Source organism: Macrobrachium nipponense, chromosome 16, assembly GCF_015104395.2.
Source record: "Macrobrachium nipponense isolate FS-2020 chromosome 16, ASM1510439v2, whole genome shotgun sequence".
Taxonomy (NCBI): domain Eukaryota; kingdom Metazoa; phylum Arthropoda; class Malacostraca; order Decapoda; family Palaemonidae; genus Macrobrachium; species Macrobrachium nipponense.
The window spans coordinates 6,393,223-6,419,950 of record NC_087209.1 but is presented as its reverse complement, the minus strand read 5'-3'; the positions used below and the strand labels follow the sequence as shown (position 1 = coordinate 6,419,950).

At 35.6% G+C, this 26,728-nt stretch overlaps 1 protein-coding gene across 1 annotated transcript; it reads right to left on the bottom strand.

Moving 5' to 3' along the window:
- Positions 1-5,520: 5,520 nt before the first annotated feature.
- LOC135195550 (thimet oligopeptidase-like) lies at positions 5,521-25,807 on the bottom strand. The gene is given in 15 exon segments (XM_064221813.1): positions 5,521-6,243; positions 12,708-12,968; positions 13,146-13,322; positions 13,449-13,523; positions 14,304-14,441; positions 14,677-14,799; positions 15,919-16,023; positions 17,029-17,248; positions 19,389-19,488; positions 19,491-19,500; positions 20,071-20,240; positions 21,873-21,982; positions 22,385-22,524; positions 22,733-22,906; positions 25,600-25,807. Coding segments are annotated over 15 exon segments (2,145 nt in total). The 5' UTR covers positions 25,741-25,807; the 3' UTR covers positions 5,521-6,042.
- Positions 25,808-26,728: the final 921 nt, after the last annotated feature.

Sequence of the window (26,728 nt, the reverse complement as noted above, 5' to 3'; positions counted from 1 at the left end):
GATATTTTTTTTAAAAGTATAGTTGCTAGATTTGTCATAAGGTTGCCGTGATGTATATATTGATATTAAGCCAACTTTACCAGTCAAGTCTAACTGCTCCCTAGGAGCGGGAGAAACCACTATAAACATAAGCCTAGAACGCCTAAGTCTAATAAAGTTCGCCTTATTTTAAGCTGATAACTGCAATCATATTACCAAAGCCAAGGCTCCAACCCGATTGCTAACAACCTCGAGGAAAGTTTTTTGCAATGTATGATCACGTAAATATTGGTAAAGGATGAATTTGCAGACACTTAATTTCCTGAACGACACCTGGCGTCATTGTCAGATTAATTCTAGTGAATGCTTTCACGGTCGCCACGACTGTCAGATAAATATTCCTAACAAGTTGAACCTTCATCTCTTTAAGACTCCAAAATTGAATGATCATGTGTCAGATTTAAACGAAATTAAATGTGAGCAGATTGAGGCTGTTGCTTTAGAATAGATTAAGCTGGCTTTAAATTGATGCTTTCTATTTATATTATTTTCTGTGTAGTGAAAATTGCTCTTAAACATGGGAACTGTAGTGTAGTGTTTCTATGTTAAGACTGCCTTTTTCATAAATTAAAAGATGTGTGTATATGTGTAATGGTTCGTATGAATAGTTGGTGCTACTTTAGTAGGCGGTCTACCTGCGTGTTTCTACACTGTTTCGCCGTCGGGGGTCAAATGTCCCTTAAGTGCATTTGACCACATTTGATCCCCGAGGCTGGCATAAGGCCAACTTAATTTCAAGCAACAACAACAACAACAACAACCCTTGGTGCTACTTTAGGGACATTTGACCCCCAACGGGCTAGTACTAACACGAAGAAACAGTGTAGAAATACGCAGGTAGACCACCCATCAGTTTCTTTTGCAAATGAAAACACAACTAAATAAGGATTACCCTTATTTCTCTCCCTCTTAAAAACTGAACTAAAGCATTGCCCGTTGCCTCATATTCAAAAGAGGCATCGATGTAACGTATTGATTTTAATGGCTCTGGTTTTAAAACTCGCGTGAGTTAGTGAGTCTAGTGTCAGCTGTTAGCAGTATACGTATAAAATAGTATATGGCTGTAACATATTGTGCCAAATGCGCAAAATTTATTTTCAAAGTTCGCTCAAACGACCGTGACGTAAATCATAATATGTAAAAGGTTTTAGTCATTTGGTAAATTGTCTGTTTGACCAACTGGTCTTGATATACTAAAATTGCCGTGTCTTGGCGATTGCTAAGGAAAGGTTATCTGCTAGACTCAATCAAGTTCAGGGTGACAGTGGTTTATACTCTAGTAACTCTACGTAAAATGCACGCATGCTTTAGCAATTAACAGGTGCACGACTGTGTTTGGTTTGAAAGTGTTGAGATCACTTAACGTCAGTTAATGCATAACTCTAGTTGTGTGAGATATGCACTGTGTACTGTATTCTGTATATTGTATACGTGATTGGTTAATTACGTGCACAGTTTTAGATGTCTTTCCAAGTACAAAAATTCATGGATGTACACATACACATTAGTATATACTGTACACGCTCTCTCTCTCTCTCTCTCTCTCTCTCTCTCTCTCACACACACACACACACACACACACACAAAACACACTTACACTTACACACTTATACATTGGCACAGCAATAAGAAAGTTTCTGTGGCTCAGCAGTAAATAATGTGACAAAATTAATTATCCAGGAGAGTAAAATTATGACAAAATAATTCTTTTAATGTGAATTATTTTAACACTTCTGTTTTTGCGACTAAGACAGCATGTTTTTGCTTATCTGATGACCAGTTATTCAACGTCTAAACGAACACGAGGAAGGAAATTAGTTTTAAATTACATTTTAATGTTAGTATTTATGACAATAATAATGCTTAGCTTTAATCCTTTAAATTAAAATATTTAGATAATACTCCTTTATTTCAGCATGAACCTACATATACGAGGAAAGCTTGTGATATAAAAGTGGTCGAAATTATCCTCAATTATACTCAAGGTTCAAGACGAAACTGAAAGTGTACAAAGTTACTGACAAAGAAAGAGGGAGGTTCGTTAAGAAATGGAAGGTGAACGAAGCTTAGGAAAAGGACAGACGGGTTCACGAAGAACAGAAGAACGTAGGAGGATACAACACATGCAGTAGTAATGGTAAGAGCGAACGACATTTTATATTATAAAAAGAATCCTAAATTACATAATGAAAATGGTGCAGGTATGTTGTACTTTCATCTTCAAGATGGGAGGAAAAAGTTAGCAATGTGATACGAATCACGGAAGAACGGTTCGTTGCCGTGAATTATGAAAAGCAGTTGACACCCATTGTACAGTTGGATCCCACTGCTAATTTAGACCCGAGTCATAAACTACGGTAGGTAAAAGGCGGTGAAAATGTACAAGGGAGCATGAACAATGCATCATGCATGACTTGGATTCCGTCGTGAGCGGAGTATGGCTAGAAAGGAGAGGAATTATCCTGCCATCTTAGCGTCATTGATATGAGCTAAGCTTCGTGCAGGAAACTATGTAATTGTTGCTGCTCTCTTCATAACTGTGGCATTTCTTCAATTGTTTCATGCTCGAATGCTGTCTTCACAGCGGTTTACGATTAACTGATTACTCCCCTGGAGATTCTCTCTCGATTGGAGTATCACACTTCTGGTACTAGACCGGCTTTGTTGTATGTTATACAAGCCTTTTGTCCTAAATCTTTTTGAATGCAATGGTTTCAGCTAGTTTATAGAAGTTAAGCACTAGCAGTACTATTACCATTTATAGCTTATTTCCCCATTTCAGAGTGTGATAGTGTTGATAGTATATTTGAATTTTTATTTGGATATTCACCAACTTTGAAAATAATCATGAAAATAACTCCTCAGGCAACTAATATATATAATTATCTCACTGGGTAATTACCGTCAGACACAGTTTCAAGGTGGTCTTCAGCCAGGGCATACATTACTGTTAACTGTATTGTTTTTTCCTAGTTTCTATTTTTCGATTTCCTCACACGTATTGTTTTCATCTCCTTTTCCTAGTAAGTGTTTGCTTTAGCGCAGTTATGTTTGTCATTGCAGTGTTTTTATTTTTATTGGCATAGCAGCATACTGAAGGGTTTGGCAGTAACAAAGGTGCATTGCTATATCCCGTCACTATACCTGTCATTTAGCTTTTGATTTTTCTTTTCAGTATGTTGTTAATTACTCCTACTTTTCACCCCTTTCTTCTGTTTAGGTCTGGAGAATTTTCGTCTTAACGGAATTGCCGCAGTTCATTACTGGATTAATTTGATATCTTTACTGTTGTAATGATCGAACCTCCTTATTAGTTTATTATAGTGTCGCTGTAGATTATGTAGCCTACCGCATTGGATAGACATCAGATACAGGTAGACTATAGAAGAAAAGGGTTCCTTATGTCAAGAACTTGCAAAGGTTATAACTTTTTTTTCTTTCTTTTTTACGCTCTAGGGAACTTATTTCATTCTGTTCATCATTTTTTTTCTTTTTTTTTTGGTATGGATGATAATTTCAAATTAAATATTGTACATCTTGGTTCTTTCATGAATTTTAGCTTTTAAGAACCAAATTTACTTACTTAACTGAAACTCACCTCGATTCGTTGATAATTATTTAACTGTAATTTTTAGGATTGGGATAAAAAAAAAATAATTTTCACGGGACCTTATCATACTATGGTGGTTACTTGACAAATGTTTACTTGCCTTGGTTCCACTTTAAGGTATGTTCGTTCTTGCTCTCAGCACTGAGGCAATGCATCAAAAAGTTCTCTTTAGTAATTTGGAACGTGGAACTGCTTTTATTTTTTTTCTCACGTGCATATATGTGTAGCACACAATTTGGGATTTGCTGGAAGTTTCTCAGTCAAGTGATAATTTTGTTCACTTGTGTGGTCTTCGGCCAGGGAAGAGCAACGGCAGACACATCCTTTGGACTGAGACAAAATGTCAGCCTATCTCTGTTTCAGCTTAGCAGGTTTCTGGCAAAATATCACTGCCATTTTTTATGATCAGTGGTGTACCAGCTTCCAAAATAAATTAGGAAAATTATTCGAATGGCTAGAGACGTAGCGGCAAAGGCCTACGATTTTCAAGACTTTCATTGTCTGGTATTTTAATGGGTCTTAATAATTATTGCTTTCTCCCCAGCCATGAAGTTTTGGAGGTAATTTCTTGTGGGTTTACCTTTCCCTACTTGAGGTGTGTTTTATGGTTCAATTGTTTGTTTTGTTTGTATGGTGTTTTTACGTTGCATGGAACCCAGGAGGTTATTCAGCAACGGGACCAAGGTGATTAATTTCCAAATGAAAATCTGAGATCTTCCCCGTCTTAGTTAATGAGAATTAATGACTGTAAATAAAATGGCTAGGGCAGTGTGTTGTACATAATTTGGAATTGCTTCAAGCTTTCCAGATAGAAAGAACTTCCTACGTTAAAAATGTTGTATTCAAGTACATCTGGTTTATTGACGTCATGCATTTCACTTGTGACGGGGAATTTATTTTTCCCACAGGTGTTAAATATTTTACCATAATTTTGCTTGAAATTGTCAAGGTGTGGGGATGCAAATATTCCTTGCCCTTCTGAATTATTCTTATTTGCTGCGAGATGAACCTGTATTTGTACAGTATCAGTTGTGGACTCCAAGTCTTGATCTTGTGATGGTTGGTGGTAGTAGCCTACTCTCTTTCACTGCAAGTGTAATTTCTTGAATTGTTGGTTATGTTTCTTGGTAACCACTAATCTGGGATTCTGCTAATAAATCCCTCTTTACTGATACAGAGGGAGAGAAGTGCTTTGACCCTATGGGTTTGATTGTTTGTATGGTGTTTTTACGTTGCATGGAACCAGTGGTTATTCAGCAACGGGACCAACGGCTTTACGTGACTTTCAAACCACATCGAGTGAACTTCTATCACCAGAAACGCACATCTCACACTCCTCAATGGAGAATCGAACCCGCGACCACCGAGGTGGGACGCAAACACCATACCAACCACGCCACTGAGGCACTCATGGGTTTGATTGATTGTTCGTTAAAAATTGGTCACATCATCTCGGTTATTGACACCATGGGCGTAATATTTACATAATGATGTGTGGAGCACAGGCATCTACATAGGCTCATTTTATCATTCTTCCCACTGTAAACCTTGTAGCATTTGTTGCTTTGTCTTCTCTTGGATATTTTCCAACTGAAAATAAATTTGCCCCATCTCAGGTAGTCTGGAAATCTGATTCTGGTGAAACTGCATACTTTATAAATAATGTTCCATATTTTGCAAAGTTTTCAGTATTATCATTCATTTAAATTAGTTTGTTACCCACAGTCAGTTAGGGAGTGCTGTGGTTTACTTGGAAATCACATAAACCTCTATGGCACATAAGTGCAAAGATTTTTCTGGCCTTATATAGATTTTAAATACAGTATACGGATAGTCTATATATGATGAAAGGAAAAATGAGTAATCATGGAAACAAAACATAAAAATTTAATAATCAATTTACTTATACAGAATGGTAAAAATAAACATAAAATATACATTTAACAACCTGTACATTTTACCCTTCAGTAAAAAATCCATTGTTAGTATTGTCAACAATAAAAATATTCAACCAAACTTAAAATAGCTCCTTCTCTCTTTAGTGGCAAATCCTTACTCCCATTTTACTGCACATGAAGAGTTAAAAAACTTACAGGTATATTTTTGCTCAATTCAGAACCGAAATTTTTTAAAATATATTTATAAATTCTCATCACTTTTGCATAAATTGAAGATGACAAACTTCTCAAATAGTTCTAGTAAGAAAATTTTGTACCTTTGGTTTTATGCACAGCAATATCATGGACGTTGTTATTGAGCAGGCTTATTGAGCTTTTCTTCTTCTCCCATTACCCACAATTTAATTAGTTTCCACTCGTCCATATTTCTCATGAATTTTTTTACAACAAACCACATGTCATTACACTAAACTTTTTACATTTTTCTTCTTAGGTTTACGCTTGAAGTCCTTTGCTGCGGAGGAATGGTTCCAGACTAGGATCTCGACCCAAGAAGTCCCTCAGGAGAATAGCAGCGTCCTTTGATCCGCCAGGCTGAAGAATAAGCTTGCGATAGTCTGACCCGATAACTGGGTTCAATATTCCTTCCTTTTTGAATCTGCTTTCATACATATCCATGGAGAAGACTTCACTCCACTGAAAAATAGAGGGACCATAATGAAGTTAGTTCAGCAAGAATTAAAACCAGGCGCTTATGTTCACACAACAAAAGAGGTGAGTTATGGAAAAAAAATAAAAATTTGTTTTTTCTATACAAAATACAGTGGCAGGTGTTGCTGCTTCATAAATGCTAATATTTTGTTGTTAGATAGAGTACTCTAAAAGGAAGTAAGGGCTCAGGAATGTCACTGGCATAAAAACATTGAAAAACTTCATAGTAAAATGTCGATGGATTAAACATTATTTACATTTAAAAGAACATCTTTCAAAGATCATTACTGAAGGACAAACTCATTATTTTATCTTACAGAAGTGGATATAAAAACAGCAAGCGGGTAAAAAATATGACAAACCTCAAGAATTGTGAAAATATTGAAAGGAATAGGACTGGCAGAAGCAAGATCTGGCAAGAAACAAATCAGCAGAGAAATATGATGTCAGAATGACATAATAATATGAGAAGCCATGTTCAGGTGAAAATTGTTCCAGCAACAAACTTACTGACAGAGAACAGCAGACAACAAGCCAGGTCAATGGTTGGTAGTGCACAGGACTGTGGAAAAGGTTTCCATACACCTGATGAAAGCCGAGAGTAAGAAATATGGTACCAGGATATCTGCCCTTGTGACACTGGAGAGGTGAGGCAGATGCTGATATGCAATGGAAAATAGTCACTACTGCACTGACGGTGGGACAGCTTGCAAAACTGTAACCTGATGCTCATCAAAGATTTCCCAACAGCACCATACAAGACTGCAGCAGTGTCGTTAGCTACCCCAACAAGTTATCAGCTTTGCTTTCTCATGGCAGAGAGAAAAGCAGCAGCCCAAGATGATTAAAGTTATTGGAGAACAAACAGTTGAAAAATTGAAATGTTTAGGAGAGAGAGGAAAATCTCTCATAAAACCCTAAGGATACGATTTGAACCCTCACCTAACAAGAAACACTCCAAATATGAACCAAACTACACAACTACAAGACCAGAAGTTAAGAAGAGTTGTCAAAGATACACCTAGTGATGTGTGGAAGCAAGTAAGCACCTGCTCTTTACAGAAGGGAAAGGTTCCAGCCAAGAGGTCACCATAGGAACTAAACTTTCAGAAAAAGAGAACAGCACCACTCCACGGGGATTTTAAGGTGCTGAAGGACATGATTTCAGGCCCTTCACCACGAAGAAGCCATCAAAACATATTTTCTGGATGCATAATAAGTAACCACCTCTGCTGAAAGTCTTCTAACCAATATTGCCAGCTGCAGAACTAACCTACCAGAAGAAAAGTTGTCAAGAATACACTTGGTGATGTGTGACAGCAAGGAAGTAGCTGCCCTTTAGAGGTGAAATGACAGGAGGGAAGGTTTACACAACTATAGTATCAGAAAATTTGTCCACATGAATTCGGAGCGATACGGCAAATATTGATCATAAACAACAATTGTTGCAGCAACAACATATCTCTAAGATAGAAAATTCCAGCACCAAGGAGCAAGCAAATAATAAATCATATTATAGCTTCCAAAGGTCCAAATGCCCTTACCTTACAGACCTTACATCTTGTTCAGGTTGCCCCAGGTCCCTCAGTGTGAGGCACCTCTAATGTCTACCAAAGAGTTGCTAGCACATCTTCCAGTATATTTTGCATCTTCCAATCTTGGATGGTCTGGGATGCAGCGGAGATATTTGTCGAGCTTATTCTTAAACAAATCTACGCTCACTCCTGATATATTCCTCAGATGAGCTGGCAACGCATTGAATAGACGCTGCATTATTGATGCTGGTGCGTAGTGGATTAATGTCCTGTGTGCTTTCCTTATTTTTCCTGGTATAGTTTTGGGCACTATTAATCTACCTCTGCTTGCTCTTTCTGATATTTTTAGCTCCATGATTTTTTCGGCTATTCCTTCTACCTGTTCCCATGCCTGAATTATCATGTAGCGTTCTCTTCTCCTTTCTAGACTATATAATTTTAAGGATTGGAGTCTTTCCCAGTAGTCAAGATCCTTAACTTCTTCTATTCTAGCTGTAAAGGATCTTTGTACACTCTCTATTTGTGCAATATCCTTTTGATAGTGTGGGTACCATATCATATTGCAATATTCAAGTGGACTATGAACATATGTTTTATAAAGCATAATCATGTGTTCAGCTTTTCATGTTTTATAAAGCATAATCATGTGTTCAGCTTTTGTTTTAAAGTGCCGTAACAACATTCCCATTTTTGCTTTACATTTTGCCAATAGAATTGCTATTTGTTCATTGCATAACATGTTCCTATTCATCATCACACCAAGGTCTTTAACTGCTTCCTTATTTGGGACTGTCTCATTAGGTCCCCTATATGCATATAGCTTTCCTTCTGTCTCCATAATTTATTGATTCAGATTTATCAGAGTTAAATACCATCCTATTAAACCTCAGCCCAATCATATACTTTGTTAAGGTCTCTTTGTAGCGCGTTCCTATCTTCATCACAAGTAATTTCTCTACTTATTCTTGTGTCATTGGCGAAACTACTCACTACCGAGTCCTTAACGTTACTGTCTATGTCTGCAATCATAATAACAAACAGTAATGCAGCTAACACTGTACCTTGTGGCACACCGGATATTACCTTAGCTTCATCCGATTTATCATCGTTTGCAATAACTATCTGTTTTCTGTTGTGTAAAAATTCTTTTAACCATCTTCCTACTTTATCCACTATATTAAGTTTTCTAATTTTCTTCGCTAATCTATTATGGTCTACCTTGTCAAAAGCTTTTGCAAAGTCTAGATAAGCCACATATGTTTCATTTCCGCTTTTCATATTTTTGTATATGTTCTCACGGTGGACTAACAGTTGGGTTTGTGTACTTTTTCCGGGTACAAAACCATGTTGTCCTATATTAACCAAATTATTTTTTATTGAATGTTTCATAATATTTTTCTTCATTACCCTTTCATACACTTTCATAATATGTGATGTTAGACTCACAGGCCTATAATTACTTGCCTCTAGTCTTGATCCACTTTTGAAAGTAGGGGCAATATATGCTAATTTGTGCTCATCATAAATCTTGCCTGTATCTACACTTTGTCTTAATAATATTGCAAGTGACTTTGCGATAGAATGAACTACTTTCTTTAACAAAATAGCAGGGACACCATCAGGACCTGCAGCAGCTCCATTTTTATTTTCATTAATAGCCTGCATAATATCAGCTTCATTAATATCTATGTCAGCTAAATATTCACTTTTTGTCCCTTACTTCTATATCATTATCTTCATTATCAATTCTAGGGGTGAATTCTCTCTTATATCGTTCTGCCAATATGTTGCACATTTCCTTTTTTTCATTCGTTAATCTCCCTTCCCTTACAATTCTTTAGAGGGCCTATTTTCTATTCTTTTTTTGTTATTCATTCTTTTTTGCATACGAGTTATTAATTTGGGGTTTGCTTGACATTGTTACTAGGGTTTTTTCTTCAAAGTCCCGTTTTTCATTTTCTTTTGATTGTATAATGTTTTGTTCAGCATTTTCTCTTACTTTTTAGTTCTATAACTTTCCATGCATTTTTTTCTTTTGCAAGACCTTTTTTCCACTTTCTGATTTTCTGGAACAAGATCCTTCTGTCTCTTGGTATGCATGACTGATGTTTACTTTTCTTCTTCGGTATATATTTATACACTATTTTTTCTAATATTTTATATAATATCTCCGTATTTACCCTTGTGTCATCACTTACGAAAATGTTATCCCAATCTTTGTTTAATTCTTCATTTATTTCTGACCATTTTATATTTTTACTGTAGAAGTTGTATTTTCCATATCCTTCACACTTTTTCATTTCTTGCTTATCTCTGTTTTCACTTGCTTTGGAATGGATTGTTAATTCTATGACATTATGGTCTGAAATACTCTCATTATAAACTATTATTTCTTTAACATAATTCACCTCGTTCATAAATACTAGGTCTAAAGTATTTTCCTTTCTTGTTGGCAGGTGATTTATTTGTTGAATGTTGTATTCTAGTAGCATATCTAATAGCTTTTCGAATTGCCTCTTATCTTCTGCACTACTATTACTCTCTTTTTTATATGTATAAATACAACCACAATCTCCTATTCGTTCTTTCCAGTCTACGAAAGTCCTTTGGAGAATCGTCATCAAAAGAATCTTCAACTGCCTCACCCTGATGATGATGAAGAACAGCAAGAAACCCCAGAACTACTGAGAACAACACATGACTCGACTTGCAGAAAACGAGATAACTCTTGGCTGCTTCATGACATGAAGAGGAACAGCACAATTCCCAAGGCATCCAAGACCAGTGTATGAAGGACAGGCCAAATCATGATATGAAGAGAACAGAACAACTCCCCATGAATTTTAAGGAATCCAAGAGCAGTGTAAGAAAAATCAGTCTCCAAGCCTTTCACCATAAAGAAGCCTTCAAAAATTATTTGGAGGATGCATGACAAAAAACCACCTGCGTTGAAAGTCTTCTCACCAATGTGACCATTCATACTGGAATTTGTCCATGATGATGATGGAATTTGAGGTGCAAGGCAATGTTGGAATGCTATCTATACTACAGCAATGCAAAACGACATCTTTAGATTAAGAAGAAAATTAATGAGTGCTATTAAAAAGTTCCTAGCACAGAACACTGAAAAATGCAATGGAAACTCGTTTGGCAAGAGAAATCCACTTACAAACAGGGAGTACAGTCAATGCCTTTTGGAGTATCAATGAGTGGAGAATACTTCAGCTGCTGCAACTTGGTAACCAGCCTTGAACGATGGGGAACAGCATCTTCCCTTAGGAAGTGATTTTAATAACCTACTGAAACAATGGTGGCCACTTGCATACAAAAAAAAAAAAAAAAAAAAAAAAAAAAAAACTGCAGTATGACTACCAGATACAACTGCACATCATCTGGTAATGAAAACTATGACAAGAGACATGTCAAGAAAAGTAAGGGCACATGGCTGGGAAACCCATCAATATCATGCCACCATCTTACAATGCAGTACTGTGCCTAAAAATCCTCATTAATTTGGCAGTGTGAGGCAGGCATGGATACCTCAGCAACAGGAAGATGGAGGGAAAATTTTTAGTTTCAGAACAAGCTCAGAACAATGGGAAAGTAATGGAAAAAGAAGTTACCATGAAACACGCAGCGGCACAGCTTTCCAAACAGGAATCAGATGTCCTTCATAGGATAAACACTGAAAACACCCTACAATATATAAACAGTACCACCCTCAGAAGAAATAGCTGATCAAGGGCCAATGTGTTTCAAGATAAAGTCCATCGCAACAATGTAGCCATCCATGATTTCGTGGATTTGCATTACAAGAAACTGCTTTAGTGTTGAACTATTTGCAGAAGAAGACTCAAGCAATCATGTTGAACTACTTGCAGAAGACAGCCTGAATCAAACTGAAGAACTATACAACCTGAGGTGGATATGTTGTCGACCACAAGATACTTGCCCCATGCTGGAGTTGACAGACAAGGTCAGGCAGGAGCGGGCCTGGCCAGGATTCCTTTTAATAAACAAATCAAAGGCATTTTTTTTTTCACTGCAGTACCTAGTAGTCAGTCTACATGAAGTTTGGGTACATAAGATGGTTGGCAAATTATAGACAAAAGCAACATGAAGAAACTGAACGAGTTCCAAACACAAGCTCAGTAATTACTGTGTAAGAAGAATAAAACAAAAAATTACACATCTGACATGGGACAGCTTACAAAAAAAAGAGTAGCAGATGCCCTATGCAAGTCAACACTTGAGTCTTCTATTGCTCCAACTTTGTAAATAAGTCTTGCAGTGCAGTTAAACAGTACCCTTAACCAATCTTAGAAACATCCAAAATGGTTCACAAATACATTTGGAAAATTTTATCTTGCAGGACTCGTATCACTGACGTAAGATGGCAGTCCCACGTGCAATGGTTTAAAAGCCTTAAGTCCATGCAATTATGGTGCACTGTGCTGCAAGACAAAAAACTGCCTGCAAGAGATGTTAAAGGAAAAGTTCACAGAAAAACACCACACTGCAACAACCTACACCATATTCTCCAGTATGTGTTCTTTCCTCCTTTATAATCCACTACAAACCATCAAGATTCACTGCTGCTTTGAAGTTTTTGCTTCTCACTACTCAGCCCTCTTTTGTAATAATTCCAGTCTGAATATATATTACATAACAATGATGTCTGAGCCTTACAACAGCTATAACTGGCAAAAAATAAAATTGAACGCAACAAAAATTTTTATCTATACCTCCTTCAGAATTTACAAGCTTGAGGATGAAGAGATTCAACAGTTTAAAGAAATGTCTTTGAAAACAGAAGATGCCTTAAGTGCAAATATTCATCACCATTTATTAAGAATTTTGTATATTGTAAATGAATGTCTTTTTAATGAACTTGAAAGTGATGAAAGTACTTACTAAATATCCATAGTACTGAGCATCATAGCCACCAGCCAAATGTCCAAAGTTAGCTGGCATGTTAGTGTTGGGTATTGGTTCAATTCCCATTATCTCCCTGTAAGTTTGGGCAAAGAGTGCCTTTGTGTCTGCCTTCCCTGTCCTATGAATTGCTTGATCAAACGTGCTCAAGATTATCTGACGAAGGTTGAATCCACCTGCATTTGCTTTTCTTGACTTCGCCAGTTTCTCAATTATCTCATCAGGAAGAGTTTCTCCAGTCTGGAAAAAAGTAATTCCAATTAATAAAGTAATCCTAATTACATCCAAAGGAATAAGTAAATATTTATTTTTATAGCATTTATTTTTCAAAATAAGAGATGAATGTATCCACCATCAAGATATAATTGAGAAAGAAAGCATGGCTAACGAACAAAATAAATTAGATTTTTCACAGACCTGATAATGGGCTGACATGAGAGACAGAGGCTCTTTCTCCCAAACCCAATTCTCCAGCATCTGTGATGGTGCTTCTAAGAAATCTCTCTCAACTCGAGTACCCGCAAACATGGCAAAAGTTGCTCGTGAACATATGTGATGCATGACGTGACCAAACTCATGGAAATAAGTCTCCACCTGGAAAAAATATTATCACATTAGAAAATCATCAATGAAAAGATGTATTCTACCTGCACAATCTGTCAAGTTGGAAGAAACTAATATGCTCAGAACTACAACTATTATGGTAAATTAGTAATGTACCTCTGAGTGATCCAATAAAGCTGGTTTATCTTTGGTAGGTTTGGTAAAATTGCACATCATTGCACAAACTGCAACCTGTAAAGAAAAAATAAATAAAACTCCTAACTAGAGTTAGAGCTACAATGTTAGAACTTTATTCGAAGCTAACACTTCTACATGGATTCTTCCTATTATTTCATATGCGTGCCCATTTTCACAATGTTACTGTTTACTGTTAACAACAAGTTAACATGGCATACTACACGGATAGACTCGTGTATTTAATAATAATGTACTAGCATTGAGATTGAGAAAAATTCCTACCAGTATTGTGTGATTTACTGTAATTTTCACGGATTACGTGGTAATACTATTGACAGATTACTATTGCACACATAAACTTTGGTTCCTCAGAAGAGGCATGCACACATAATTCAAGGATACACAAAGATGACAAAATGGCATCTTTTTGTGTTTGCCGGTGATTTCAATGCTAACCACAAGGAGTAGTTGGATCCTGTTTCTCCTACTGGTTGTAAGTCTAAGAACTTTTGAATACCATTCTCTCACAGAGATTCTTATTTTTTCAACTTGGCTGGATCATGTTTGGAAATTTTTCTGAAGAATGTCAACTTGTTTATGAACAATACCAGAATATTAGATGAGAAACCTGACTTTCACACACGATGGAAACACGGCCACAATAATGTCACTGTAATCATGTGGCACAAACTTACTAAAAGTGACTATGCTTAACATATTCAACCTAAATATAAAATATACTTTGGATCCGATCTCCTGAAACAAGATCTTCGTAAACAAAAGAACAAAATAAAGAACAAAATCCCACAAACGAAAGAAAATCCCAACACTGACCTGACGTTCACCATTACTTCTGACACAAGACGGCTGAAGAGGGAAAATTGCAGCGTGGCCAAACTTGCCATCGCGAGGATACAAATCTAAAAAGAAGTAACCCATCTTCTCATCAGTTTTGGCATCATTAACACGGTACTGGAGACAGAAAAAAAAAAACCATTAGGGAAATAGTGCCTACACTAACCAACTTCTATTAAACACAATACCCTGTATTTAAAAAAGAAAAAAAAATATAGCCAACAGCTCCTTATAAACAATAATCATATTAGTTTAGTATTACTAAACTCATCAGGTTAAAAAAAAAAAAAAAAAAAAATGCTCAGACAGATAATACTCTAAGTTCATAAACCAAAATGGGAAAAATACTTACCAATTTAACATCATCATGCCAAGTGTCTGCATCAGGTTCCTGAGTAAATTTGAGACTCAAAAGAGTCTGATAGATTCCTAGGAGGCCAGAAGTTACTTTCTCCAGTGGGAAGTACTGTCTGACCTATGGGTAAGACAATGTTAAAGCAATTCCTATATATAAATAATTTTTAGTAATAACTAGACTACTTTCCATAAATACAATCATTTATAGTAAACTGGCTCAGAATTTCATCGAGCATTCCAAAACCACTGGCAGATTAGAAAATGGATAAGCAACTGATATGAACAAATATACATACAAATTATAGGACCTTTCTATTTTCTACTTATGTAATTGTCAAAATATTCATGATAATAATAACCTTATTACTAGCACATAGAGAACACCACAGCTATTATTTTTTAATGATTTAAAATAAAAAATGTTATGGAATTTTCCTGGTTATAAAAACCAGAGTACTATATATTTAGAAGTATCATTCAACGATAGCAGGTTCACACAAGTAGGGTACTTCCAACAGGAAATTACCTGTAAATACTCAGGGTTATACACCTTTCAAAAATATGAACCTTTAAAACTTGATACCTAGTTCCTAAGAATCAGGAATTCTCCACTATGTCTAAGCTTGCAGCAACAGACAGAAGGGACAGTCAAAAACCTACACAGAAATGCCAATTCCGAGTCATGGTAACGAGCATGAGAAAACAAGACTCCTGTTACCTCCTATACATTCTGGAATACAGAAGCAGGGGTTTCCAGGGTCTAGTGGCATATAACTGTGGTGACTGCTCTTGGAATCAAAACATGAACTAAGGACACTGGAACATATATTGAGTGTGCTGAACCATTGTCCAAAAAGCAGACAATGGCCACACAAGCAACACCCATGGAACAGTACCTCACTAGAAGTCTACTGAAGGTTAGATGAAACTCTTACTAAACCAACAGTTTTTCCCATGTTTGTCCCACTGAAGGTTTCACAGACTGGCATCTCTTCTGCAAGAGAATGGAACTTGAATGGGAAATCCCAAAGGACAGCTCCAAGAGGAACAGAACACTTCCTTTCACGAACAGACTAAAGACTGAGAAGGATGGAGAAAGCAGAAAGAACACAGACAAAACCCAAACTGTTCCTCTGGACAAGCTCCACAAAGAACATAAACTTAACATCTCTTGTCACATCCAAAAAGCAAACTTATTCTGTTGAAGATATTTTTAAAATAAGAAGACTTTACTTGCCTCATTTTGATCCACAGCATACATTTTTTCTTCTACCTGATTCATGTAATAACGGAAGTCCCAGAAGTCGAGCTTACCAGAGTATTCGTAACTATATTTTTCACACTGCAAATAAAGAAAAACAAAATTAAATAATATAATGCTGTACAAATATTAAACTTTAAATATTCAAAGGTTACATTACTTGAATTTTCAAGGACTTAAAAGATATGAAACCTCAAAATGTATGGTTACGCAGGCATTCTACAAACATTTAGCAGGAAATTATTTTCTAATATGGTGCAAATAGCAAGACCCCACAAGTGGTACTGGTTACATCATCATAATTGTCTAGTAGTAATCCTTTATCCTGTGGATGCATCAATCTCTGCCTAACAATCTTCGTCTATTCCACAGTTTCTAAATGAGACGAAGTTTTATCACCAAACTATTGATAGAAATAAAATACAATGATCTTTTAATCAAGGTCATTTGTCATCTAGTGCAAAGATACTCTTTTATACAAGTGGATTAACATTCAAAGTTTAACATTTAGTCTAACTACTTTCACATTTAAACCTACTAAAACACAGTTCATTAGGATTACTTACAAAAACAAAAGCAATGATTAAATAAAAAAATAAGTATACTATATTCATAAACTGCGTTACAACATCACCACAGTAAACTTATAAACAATTATCATGGTATGGAACTAGTATTTGTCTGGTTACAGCTGTGAAATTCCAATTTAGCCCTAAAAGAAACTTTTCTCCTTAGTAAATAATGGAGTACTGTACAGTACATATATAAAAATTAAAATCAACAGAAATTTAAAAGAATTTTTTTTCTTTGATGGGTTAAGTAATTCTGCATGGTATACAGAAATCAATTGAATAGATAAAAAATTTATAGAGTTGATAAAAAAAATTTATGATTTTACAATAAAAAAAATTTTTCTACAAATTCATTCATCACAGCCTTATTCAATACAAAACCTTTCCCAGTCACAAGTACTGTACATTTAATTTCATATATACATATCAGTAATCTATAAGTAAGTCACGTGGATTAAGTAAAGTATTGAACAAATAAAATATGAACATAAAAGCTGAATAAATTAAACCATACCTCTTCCTTTTTCAGGTTGAGCATATCAACTCTTTCTTGTTTCCACAAAACCTGAAGTTTATCGGATAAATTTGTTAAAAACTTTTCCACGTTATCAGGCTTACTTGCCATTCTCTCTTCTAAAATATATGACGCATGGTTCGGGTACCCTAAAAGATCTGCTTGCTTCTGACGTAAAGTTATCAATTCCTCTAGTATAGGAGTATTCTCCTCCATGCATCTGCAAAGAAAATAAATAAATTAAAATAAACAAACAATATATTAAAAAATCAAAATCTTTGTAATAAGCTTTGCATACAAAAGTATCATACAACAAAATAAGACAGTACACATTTTTAAAATAAAATTTAAGACTATACTTTCAAGAAATTTAAAAAGACTACCAAGTCACATTTCAAGACGAGACTTGTATGTCCATCGCATGCCAAAAATTTTATTTTTTACAACAAGCACTTCTTTAGGTATGCAACCTAAAAGTAGCCTCTAAATTTACATAAACCTCATGGTGTCCTTAAACTTTGTAAGGGAACAGGAATAAGAAGAATATAAAATTTAGGCCAAAGGCCATAACCAGCTGGAGAATAGTCTACTTAAGACTCAGAGGTCTGGAAAAACTAAGCCCTTTTAATAATACGTAATAATAATGATAAGGCCATAGGCCAAGCACCGGGACACAATGTCATTCAGTACTGAAAAGGAAATCAAGAGCACATATGGAACAATTGTTAGGAGAGAATGAAAAGCAAGCTGTAAGAAAGAGAGAGGGGTTGAACCTTGGGGCTGAAAGTAAGCTGCAAAGAACCTTAAGTGATGCCTACAGTACAATGCATGAGGTGCAGCCATCCTCACTTTTTTTGTAGTCTTGATATAAGGCTTAGAGACCACTGGGGCTGAAAGGAAAGAACTCTGTTTCATGATAACACCATCAATCATATCTGTTAGACAACTGCAACACAGGCAGAAGGGCAGGGTTACAGATTATTCCCACAGCATATATATATACCAGTCGGATCTAGAAAAGCACAACAGGACTACTGTCTTTGGGACAGGACTCTGACAGCTTAGAAGGTTGTTTACAGGCCAGGAGAAACACTTTAGAATGTAAAGTAAGGTGCTTGTACCTGATGTTTTTATTTGGGACTGGAAAATGAACACAGCATGTTTGTGAGAAAAATATTGTATGTTGATATCTTTTGAATGCTATTATAAGTACAAATGAATGACAGGAAAAGTCCATTGGCCTCCATATTATGGATCCCAAAATACTTCATTTTAACATGACACTTTTGTCTGTGGTTAAGCACCAAAGATTTTACTTTAGTCTTTTCTCTTTTCAATACTAAGCTGAATAAAAGTACACACTTGCTGTCATATTATGTGATTGATTTGATTCATAAAAGTAATTAAGGTAAGAGAACAAAGTGGCACAGATCAAATCAGACAAGCCTGCAACTCGGTTTCTGAAGAAAACCATTAAGACTGTTTGACACAAAACGCATAAACCATAATGCCAAAATTCAGCAAAACCAGCTCTTAGGAGTGAACCTAGGGAACTTTACATATAAAACCTGCAACAGAGTTGATGTAAATCCAAGCAGAGAGTACAGGGGTGCTATAACTTATGAAATATCAATATCATACTTCTCCATCCATAAAAGTCACATTATATTCTCAGAACCACTAACTTTCTCAAATCTGTGAGAGCTGCTTAGGGTAAGGTATATACAGCCTTACTCTAACAAACTTGGCCAAGACCATATGATATTTCCAAAACATGAAGTTATTCTTACAACACTCTTCATGTCCAAAACACAACTAATAATGAAAAAAAAAATTCCAAATTCTAATCACATGACAGAAGATATGAAAGGCATCACACTACAATATTCAAAAATTTTAATCAAACCTGACTAAAGAATGACCCAAATACTCATTAGTAAGCTTGCAATTTGTGTAAAGCTCTAAGCAACAACTTCAGATGCAGATTACAAAAAAAATAAAAAAGCAATCTGTGAGTAGATTCATCAACATTCAAACTGGATAAGTGGTCTGAAGAAGTACTTTATGTAACAGAAGAAAAGGACAGAGAAAATAATCCCAAGAGTAACAACAACAGCACTGTCAGTTACAACACAGTTAGCAATGAAACAATGAGACTCCAAGAAAAGTAAGTACTGCCACAATCACAAGACATTTTAACACTCCTGCATAAACCTGGCAAATGTTGAAAGGATAACTCCGAGAATATTTGCAACAGATATTTAACTATAATCATGATAAAGAGGAAATAAATGAACCGGAGTCTTCTAATTAAAATAATTACTACTTGAACAAATTTGTGAAAAATAGAATAAACTCACTTGGCTTGGCTGGCAGTGACCATCAACTGTCTTGTACGTGGCACTCGACACTTTTTAGTAACTGGGAATAGATGGGGATATTTCATAGTAACTTCAAGTTACCATCTTCCCCCTGAAAATGAATAAAAATCACAGATAAAAATCTACAATATAATGTAAATCAATTACGCATCTCAATTTTTACCAATATTATTCCTGAATACAGTTATCACACAACTAAAAATAAAAAATGTGGGGCATTATGTACTTCAGCATTTTATGTTTATGTGTATTATATATTATCATATACTATCGGAGCATTTTGCATATCTTTGCAACTATATTCCAGTAATATTGTACTGTAATTTGAAAAAACAAATATATGAAAATCTGTAAAAAAATTTTAGGTTTTCCCACTTTCTTACACTTCAAACCTTCAGTTAATCTAGTGAACACTAGAATTATATTATATAATACAACCTTTTGCATTTGCATAAATTACTTCTTTAAATGACTAAAAATATGTAAACCAAGATTCAATCCTAAATGTACCCAAGATAAACACACAAAGATCTGTTTGCTGACAACATACACTCTTACTTTTTTTTTCCGCATGAAAATAATGCATTGCACACTTCATGAACTAAGAGCTAGGTGGACTGAGAGCCACACTGATATAGCTCTGTGCTCATTAAATCCTCACCTCTGTAAGTTCATTGACAAAGTCATCTGGCATTCCTGCCAACTCGTCTTTTGTGAAAAACAGCTTGGTGTTGTCCTCATTCAAATTGCGTTGAAACTTTATGCTGAGTTCCGACATCCGCTTTTTAATAGTCTTGACTTCACTCTGAATTTCTTGAGACAAGTGCAGCCCTAAAATAACAATCATGTAAGTTGCAACATCATATTTACCCCTATAGTACATTACAAATACAGTAGAATGAACAACAGGGATACCCTGAAAGTGATGGAACTCTTAATGTGTTATGTACACTCATTTTATACAGAATGGACCTGAAATGACTGACTAGCAGGTGACTTCACATGCTACAGCTAAATTCTACAAGTAATGAAAGAAGCCATATAAAATTACAAATCTTGTTAGTTACTCATATTTATCTAAAATTTGCTCAGCCAACCCCCTTGATTTATTAACTTTCAAACCCATAATATAAGGAAGTTTTGAATTCTTGGTTATCTTGATAAGCAAACCACCCAATATACAGAGAGACAACATTCACTTGATAATGGGGACAAGTTCCTCACTTGCCAGCAAGCCTAACATCTTTCTGTCCTACAGGATGATTTCACACAAAAGTAATCTGAGAATTTTTCTCTAGGACACAGTAAAAAGGTTCAAATACTTTTCTGCACATTTCTTTTACCTTTCATAACCTGTTCACATGTCAGTGAATACCAACATCAAGAGAAAGGTTGACTCTAAAAGTCTAGAAAGTTAGTGGTAAAGAGAATCCATACAGATAACAGTCAATATGCCCAGTTCTGTACATATGGATTTCAATGTCAAGAAAGGGACAATGGGTAGAAATGCCAAGAATTGACTCCAATCCAATCAAACTGACTTAAGAGGCACAGGACAAAGAACTATTGCTGGTGATACAAAGGTCAACCATTACTACAATAAATTCCTCAATGACTTGGTGATGACAGATTTTTGGTTTATTGAAAATTGAAATTACATTATATGACTAAAACTTACAACAGGCAACATAAAACTACAAGAAAAAAATTCAAAATGTTAAATTCTATTTTCACATCAGTCAAGCCTAAGGGTTCTTCAATCAGGAGAACATAGTACTGTAGTTAAAAGTTTTACTTTCCATACATCCTCCTAATTAACAAATTGTGGTGTGTGCAATGTACTACTGTACACATTACTGAACTCTGAACCAGTTCGCTCAGATAAACCTATCAATACCTTTCTATTTTAACAATTCAATAAAATCCAAGCTGTGCTTTAGTCATCAAATGAGACAAATTCACCAGGAACCCAACAATCACCACTAATTTCAGTATCACTGTAACAACTTCCCTTTCATATCTAAATGAATGGACATAGTTATTTTCCTCCACTCACTAACAATGCCTCTCGGCATTACAAATGCGATACAATGCTTGGCATCTTTGCCCCCAGAGGTGTTAAGATATCTGTACGAGTAGCTGGCTTATAATTCATATAAACACTTATCCCTTTACACCTTCCGTGTACTGTACTAGAATGCTGATGAGAAACATACAAAGCATAACAATGAATTACTAATATAAAAATTCTAAACACATCTTCATCCTTTTCCTTCTCTGTGATATATACAGATAGCCACTAAAAACGAAGCTTGTTAAAGTCCTACGTATTTCAAAGCAGATTTCATGAAATTCTATGCTAAGCACTTGGAAAAATTTTAACAATATCTATAAGAATGGTACATGTAATTAAAAAATGGTCCACCTTGGAATAAGACAAACTTGTAGCATACTAAAACTCACCATTTCGTTTTCCATGTAATATAAGCTTGTCTACCAGTCTCTTCTGCTCATCTGTAAGGTCATCTGTTTTCTTAAATGATATCACTCTATCAAATATTTCTTTTCTCATACTGCAAAAAAGGGAAAATCTATAAATCAATAACTGAGGTAAATAATACATCAGGTATGCAAGTTTATATACTAACAGTAATAGAAAAAACTTGTAATTTAACTAAAAAAGATACTACAGCCAAATGCAATCTTTCTAAATAGTGCTATGCAAATTTAAAAAACATTCTCCATAGAAGTGTGCTGAATACAATACTTTGCAATAGCTTGGAAAATAAATTTCCAAATGGGAAATGCTTAAGACAAGGTTAGGTGTCATACAACCAGCATTATTACCAAATAACCTGAAATAGCACTTAGCTACAATTACTGAAAAGGACAGCAAACAAAAATCCACTTGTATTACAGCCAAAATTATCTTCAAAACAATGATAATTGCCTCCTTGCTGACTATAACTACTCACCTCATTTCCACATCAAACTCTTCAAGCTTCTGCTCTGCCTTACTTGAAGCTTCACGTACTTCTTTGTCAGTTGCCGCATGTTGTGGAAAATCTAGTGGCGATCCTAGGGTGGAACGCTCGGCCATCAATTCTGCAAGTTGCTGTACAAAACAGATATTACTTTTAATATACTATAGAGTATAATGATTATGTGCATGAACCTATACTGGTGTGCTCAAATTTATTCATTCAATTATCAATTGTCAACATTTTACATTCACGTACATGAACCTATACTTGTGTACTCAAATTTATTCATTCAATTATCAATTGTCAACATGTTACATTCACATCTAAGCAAAAGCATACCTTGATAACATTATCGTAGGTAACTTTTTCAATTGGAAGGTCCGCTATCTGGTCATAAACAGCTCGCTGTTGCGCAATGAGTGCATCTGTTTCTTTGATTATACCTTCTGGAGTTGCTCGACGGAAATCATACAACCCATGGATTCCCTGAGGTGTTGGCATTGTGGTGCTCACCTGTTAAGACAATTTTTACCATGTTTATTCCAAGAGAAGAAAGGTTTAATTATGGAGTTGAAATAAAGTTCCAAATATTATTTACTAGACTCCTTCAAAATTAAAAACATAATGCATATCGCTCATACCAAGAACTTTATATGGCGCTCTCTCACACAAACAACCCTGATATTCCAATTCATACAGGATAGACAAATTTAACAGATGTTTATTAGTATACTGGGGAAAGAGTTATTTTCAGGGTGTTTCAACACTTCTTGCCTTGTGCACCTGTACATCTCACACATTGGGGAATATGTAATTTTTCATATGGTGCACCTGTATCTTGCATCACACATTCGGGAATATGCTTTTTATATGATGTAATAGGTACCTTTAGCAAATAAAAATATCACTAGTTTCATGCTTTTTTAAGACTTGGCCAGTTTCCCATCCTTCCTGGGGATTCTGACTTCAGTTACAGTGGTTGTCATAAAAAAAAATTGAAAAATCTTTTAAATAGAACTTTCCAGTGGAAACCTAAAAATACTTAATGTTCATATAGGCACACGAATAACAACAGATTAAGTTACAGTATAGCATAGCATAACATCCTAGGTAGGTTAAATTAGGATGAATCTCTCCATTTCACTTTAAACTGTTTGCTCTATTTCAAGTTAAATTTTGGAGTTCAAAGAGAAAGTGGGGCTTGCCTGGTGAGGCAGGATTCAAAGCCCTAAATAAGGTTAGGTAAAGGCTTATTCAAACTATGCCTCAAAAAACTAATGATGATGCAGGTGGCAATGGAAAACCATGTTTTTGTGAATGTATCTAGCAATTCTAACTTGTCAAAGTTGATGCCAATCAGCAGGAAAGCCAAAAGCTGGTCTAGTTTTGCAGAGGCTACTACCTGTGGTTCATGACGCCTTAACCTCTCTTCAATAATGTTAATCCAAACAAAATCTTCTTTCAGTTTTCTTCTGAAGATTGAAAAAGAAACCCACAAAATCACTGTGTAACTTGTTTACTCCCAAGTAAAATTAAATGTAAATATAGTGCTTAGAAGTAAACAAGTTACACGGTGATTTTGTGTTTTTTTTCAATTTTTCAATAATGTTAATGACATAAACCATAAGGGTTTCACTTAATCTTGATGTGGACATGCTCCCAAATTTTCAATGGTCCATGTGCTGTAGGACTGCATGATTCCCGGTCATTATCATGACAAGTACAAAATGGAGATCACAGCATAACAACTCCAAAATAATGCTCAAAGAAAAATACCCAAGAATTCATCTCAAATGAGTTCTGAACAGGTCTTAAGTGGTATAGGGTTAGGGCTATTCCATCTTCCCTTCAATTTTCTCCTTGTCCTTCTTACTTGATTGTATTTATATATTTTAGAGAGTAATAAGTATATTATTTATTGGCGAATTGTGTGATCAGTCATGACCCTAAAACTGGGAAAAATGTACCTAATCTAGGTTGAGTCATGGGAAAAAAAAAAGCTACATATTTCCTAGTTAGTGACACCCAAGGGTTTTAACCCCGTATGTATGCGCCTTTCTACCATGTTTTGCAAAAGGCAATTAGGGATTACTGAAAAAAAAAAAAAAAAAAAAAAAAAAAACTAATTTCATGTGATTTTTTTTACTGTGACTTTTTTCCTAGCAAAAATTGTGACCTATTTTCCTGAGAACTTTTTTTTTCCTGGGCAATATTGTGACATTTCTTCCAGTGACTTTTCTTCATAGGCAAAATTGTGACATTTTTTTCCTGCGACATTTTTCCCAGACAAAATTGTGATTATTTTTTTTGGCAACTTTTTTCTTAACTAAAATTTTTTTTTTTTTTCCTGTGAGCTTTCTTCATAGCCAAAATTGTGACATTTTTCCTTGCGACTTTTTTCATACCATACCTAGCCAAGAGTTTTACATTTTTTCCAGTAAAATTTTTCATTGCCAAAATTGAAATTTTTTTCCTCGAAAAAAATTAAATTTTTTTCCCTAGCCAAAATTGTGACATTTTTTCTCTCAACTTTTTTCCTAGCCAAAATTGTGAATTTTGTTTCCTACAAATTTTTCTTCCTTGCCAAAACTTTGAACATTTTTCCAGTGACTTTATTACCTGTAGTCTTAGACCTACCTATTGGTTGGATTTTGGTCACAGGTTAGGCCTACCTTTTGACCCAAAATAAAAGCACTGTTCATTTGCATTATTCTAAAATACCACATGTATAAGTGAGAGGTTAACCAGCCTGACAAATAACGAAACGAGCGAACTTAACGCTCCTAACTAGGCCTAACAGGCTTAAGCTACTTCACGATGTAGGCCTAACAGTCTCCCTCCTACTACATACCTAAATACCATGATGAATCTAAGCCTAACCAAAGCTTAACGACAATAATTTAATTCTATAATTACTAGCCTAATTTAAGCTTATATAATCTAAATTAAGCTTCTAAGGTTAGCTAAATGCAAATTCACTGCCGTAAGCTTAAACTTACGTCTTATACCCTTAACAGCTAACCATCAGACGCCTAAAAGTATCTATATAATGACCTAAAAAGCTTAAATGAAGCTTAAAAGCTGCCTAAAGCTTTCGGTGGAATGCCATTCAAGCTTCCCCAACCAGAAGCCTACCGGCACAGGTATAGAAAGAAGCTCACTAGGCTTATAAAACTCAAACCACCGAAACTCGCCATTTGTCTTACGCTAAATAACCTAATTCGATGGCACAGAAGAGGAGTATTGGGGTTGTTCTTCTTCAGCAGGCGCTGGGTGGTGGCGGCGGCGACGAAGGAGGCCTTGCGACAGATGTTGGTGAGGAAGAAGAAGGCACTCGATGTGTTCATGGCACTATTACAAAGCAATTTGGTTCGGTGGTGTGTCTCCCTCTTCTTCCCCCTCCCGCAGTGGCGAATTCGGCGTCCGATTCCCATCGGTTGGCGGCGACTTCGCCTTCTTAAATAGCTGTACCGGTTACCCCTACCTTCAAAAATAATACTTATAACCCTGGTTCGAGTCAATCTATCCTAAAAGAACAACTTGACATTTTCAAAAACGCCATTTTTAGAGTTCTCATTAAATCGAACGCGTCGTAAAATCGAAGGCGAGTTCCTTTTTCAACGGCTTCGGAGTCATTGTTATTACCAAACATCGGCCTGACGTGAGGCGCAATTTGAATGTTATTGTTCTACCATATTTCCCTGCTTAGATTTTAAGCGTTGCAATAAAATTGCTGAATTATGACCAACGAATCATTCGGGAGTTAATAAAAGTCGATTTTCTGTTATTTCGACGAGCTTTAGATTGAAGTCCGCATAAACACTGCATACGCGGTGGAAGTCGACGATGAGGCGGCACTGTGACAAGTGCCCTTTCGTTCTTCCCGCTTTCTGTCGACTCGGCAGACGGAGGATATCTCTCCATATGTTAGATAAAACCTCCTTTCATTTAAAAAACAAAGTCGTATTCAAAATGATTAGCTACTGTCCAAACCAAAACGCAATAGCTACTGGGAGAGAATTGGTTCACGTCCTAGGAGGCATACGATTTCAAGGGCATTTAAAATATATACGATTAATGCGTTATCTGCACTTTATCAATTTTTGTCAAAAAGGGAAATGATAACCAATTATAGGGCCAACATACAAGGCTTAAATCAATTATGTTAGCCCATTATGCTTCTCATGGCTGTGAAACTAATTCATAAATAAATAAACTGGCAAAATAATATCTATTTCTTCCTTCCATACGAGCACAGAGAGAAAAAAAAGTTGAAATTCTCGAATAGATTGTTATGAGCGTCAGTATAAAACATCTGGCTGAAAAACCTGCTTC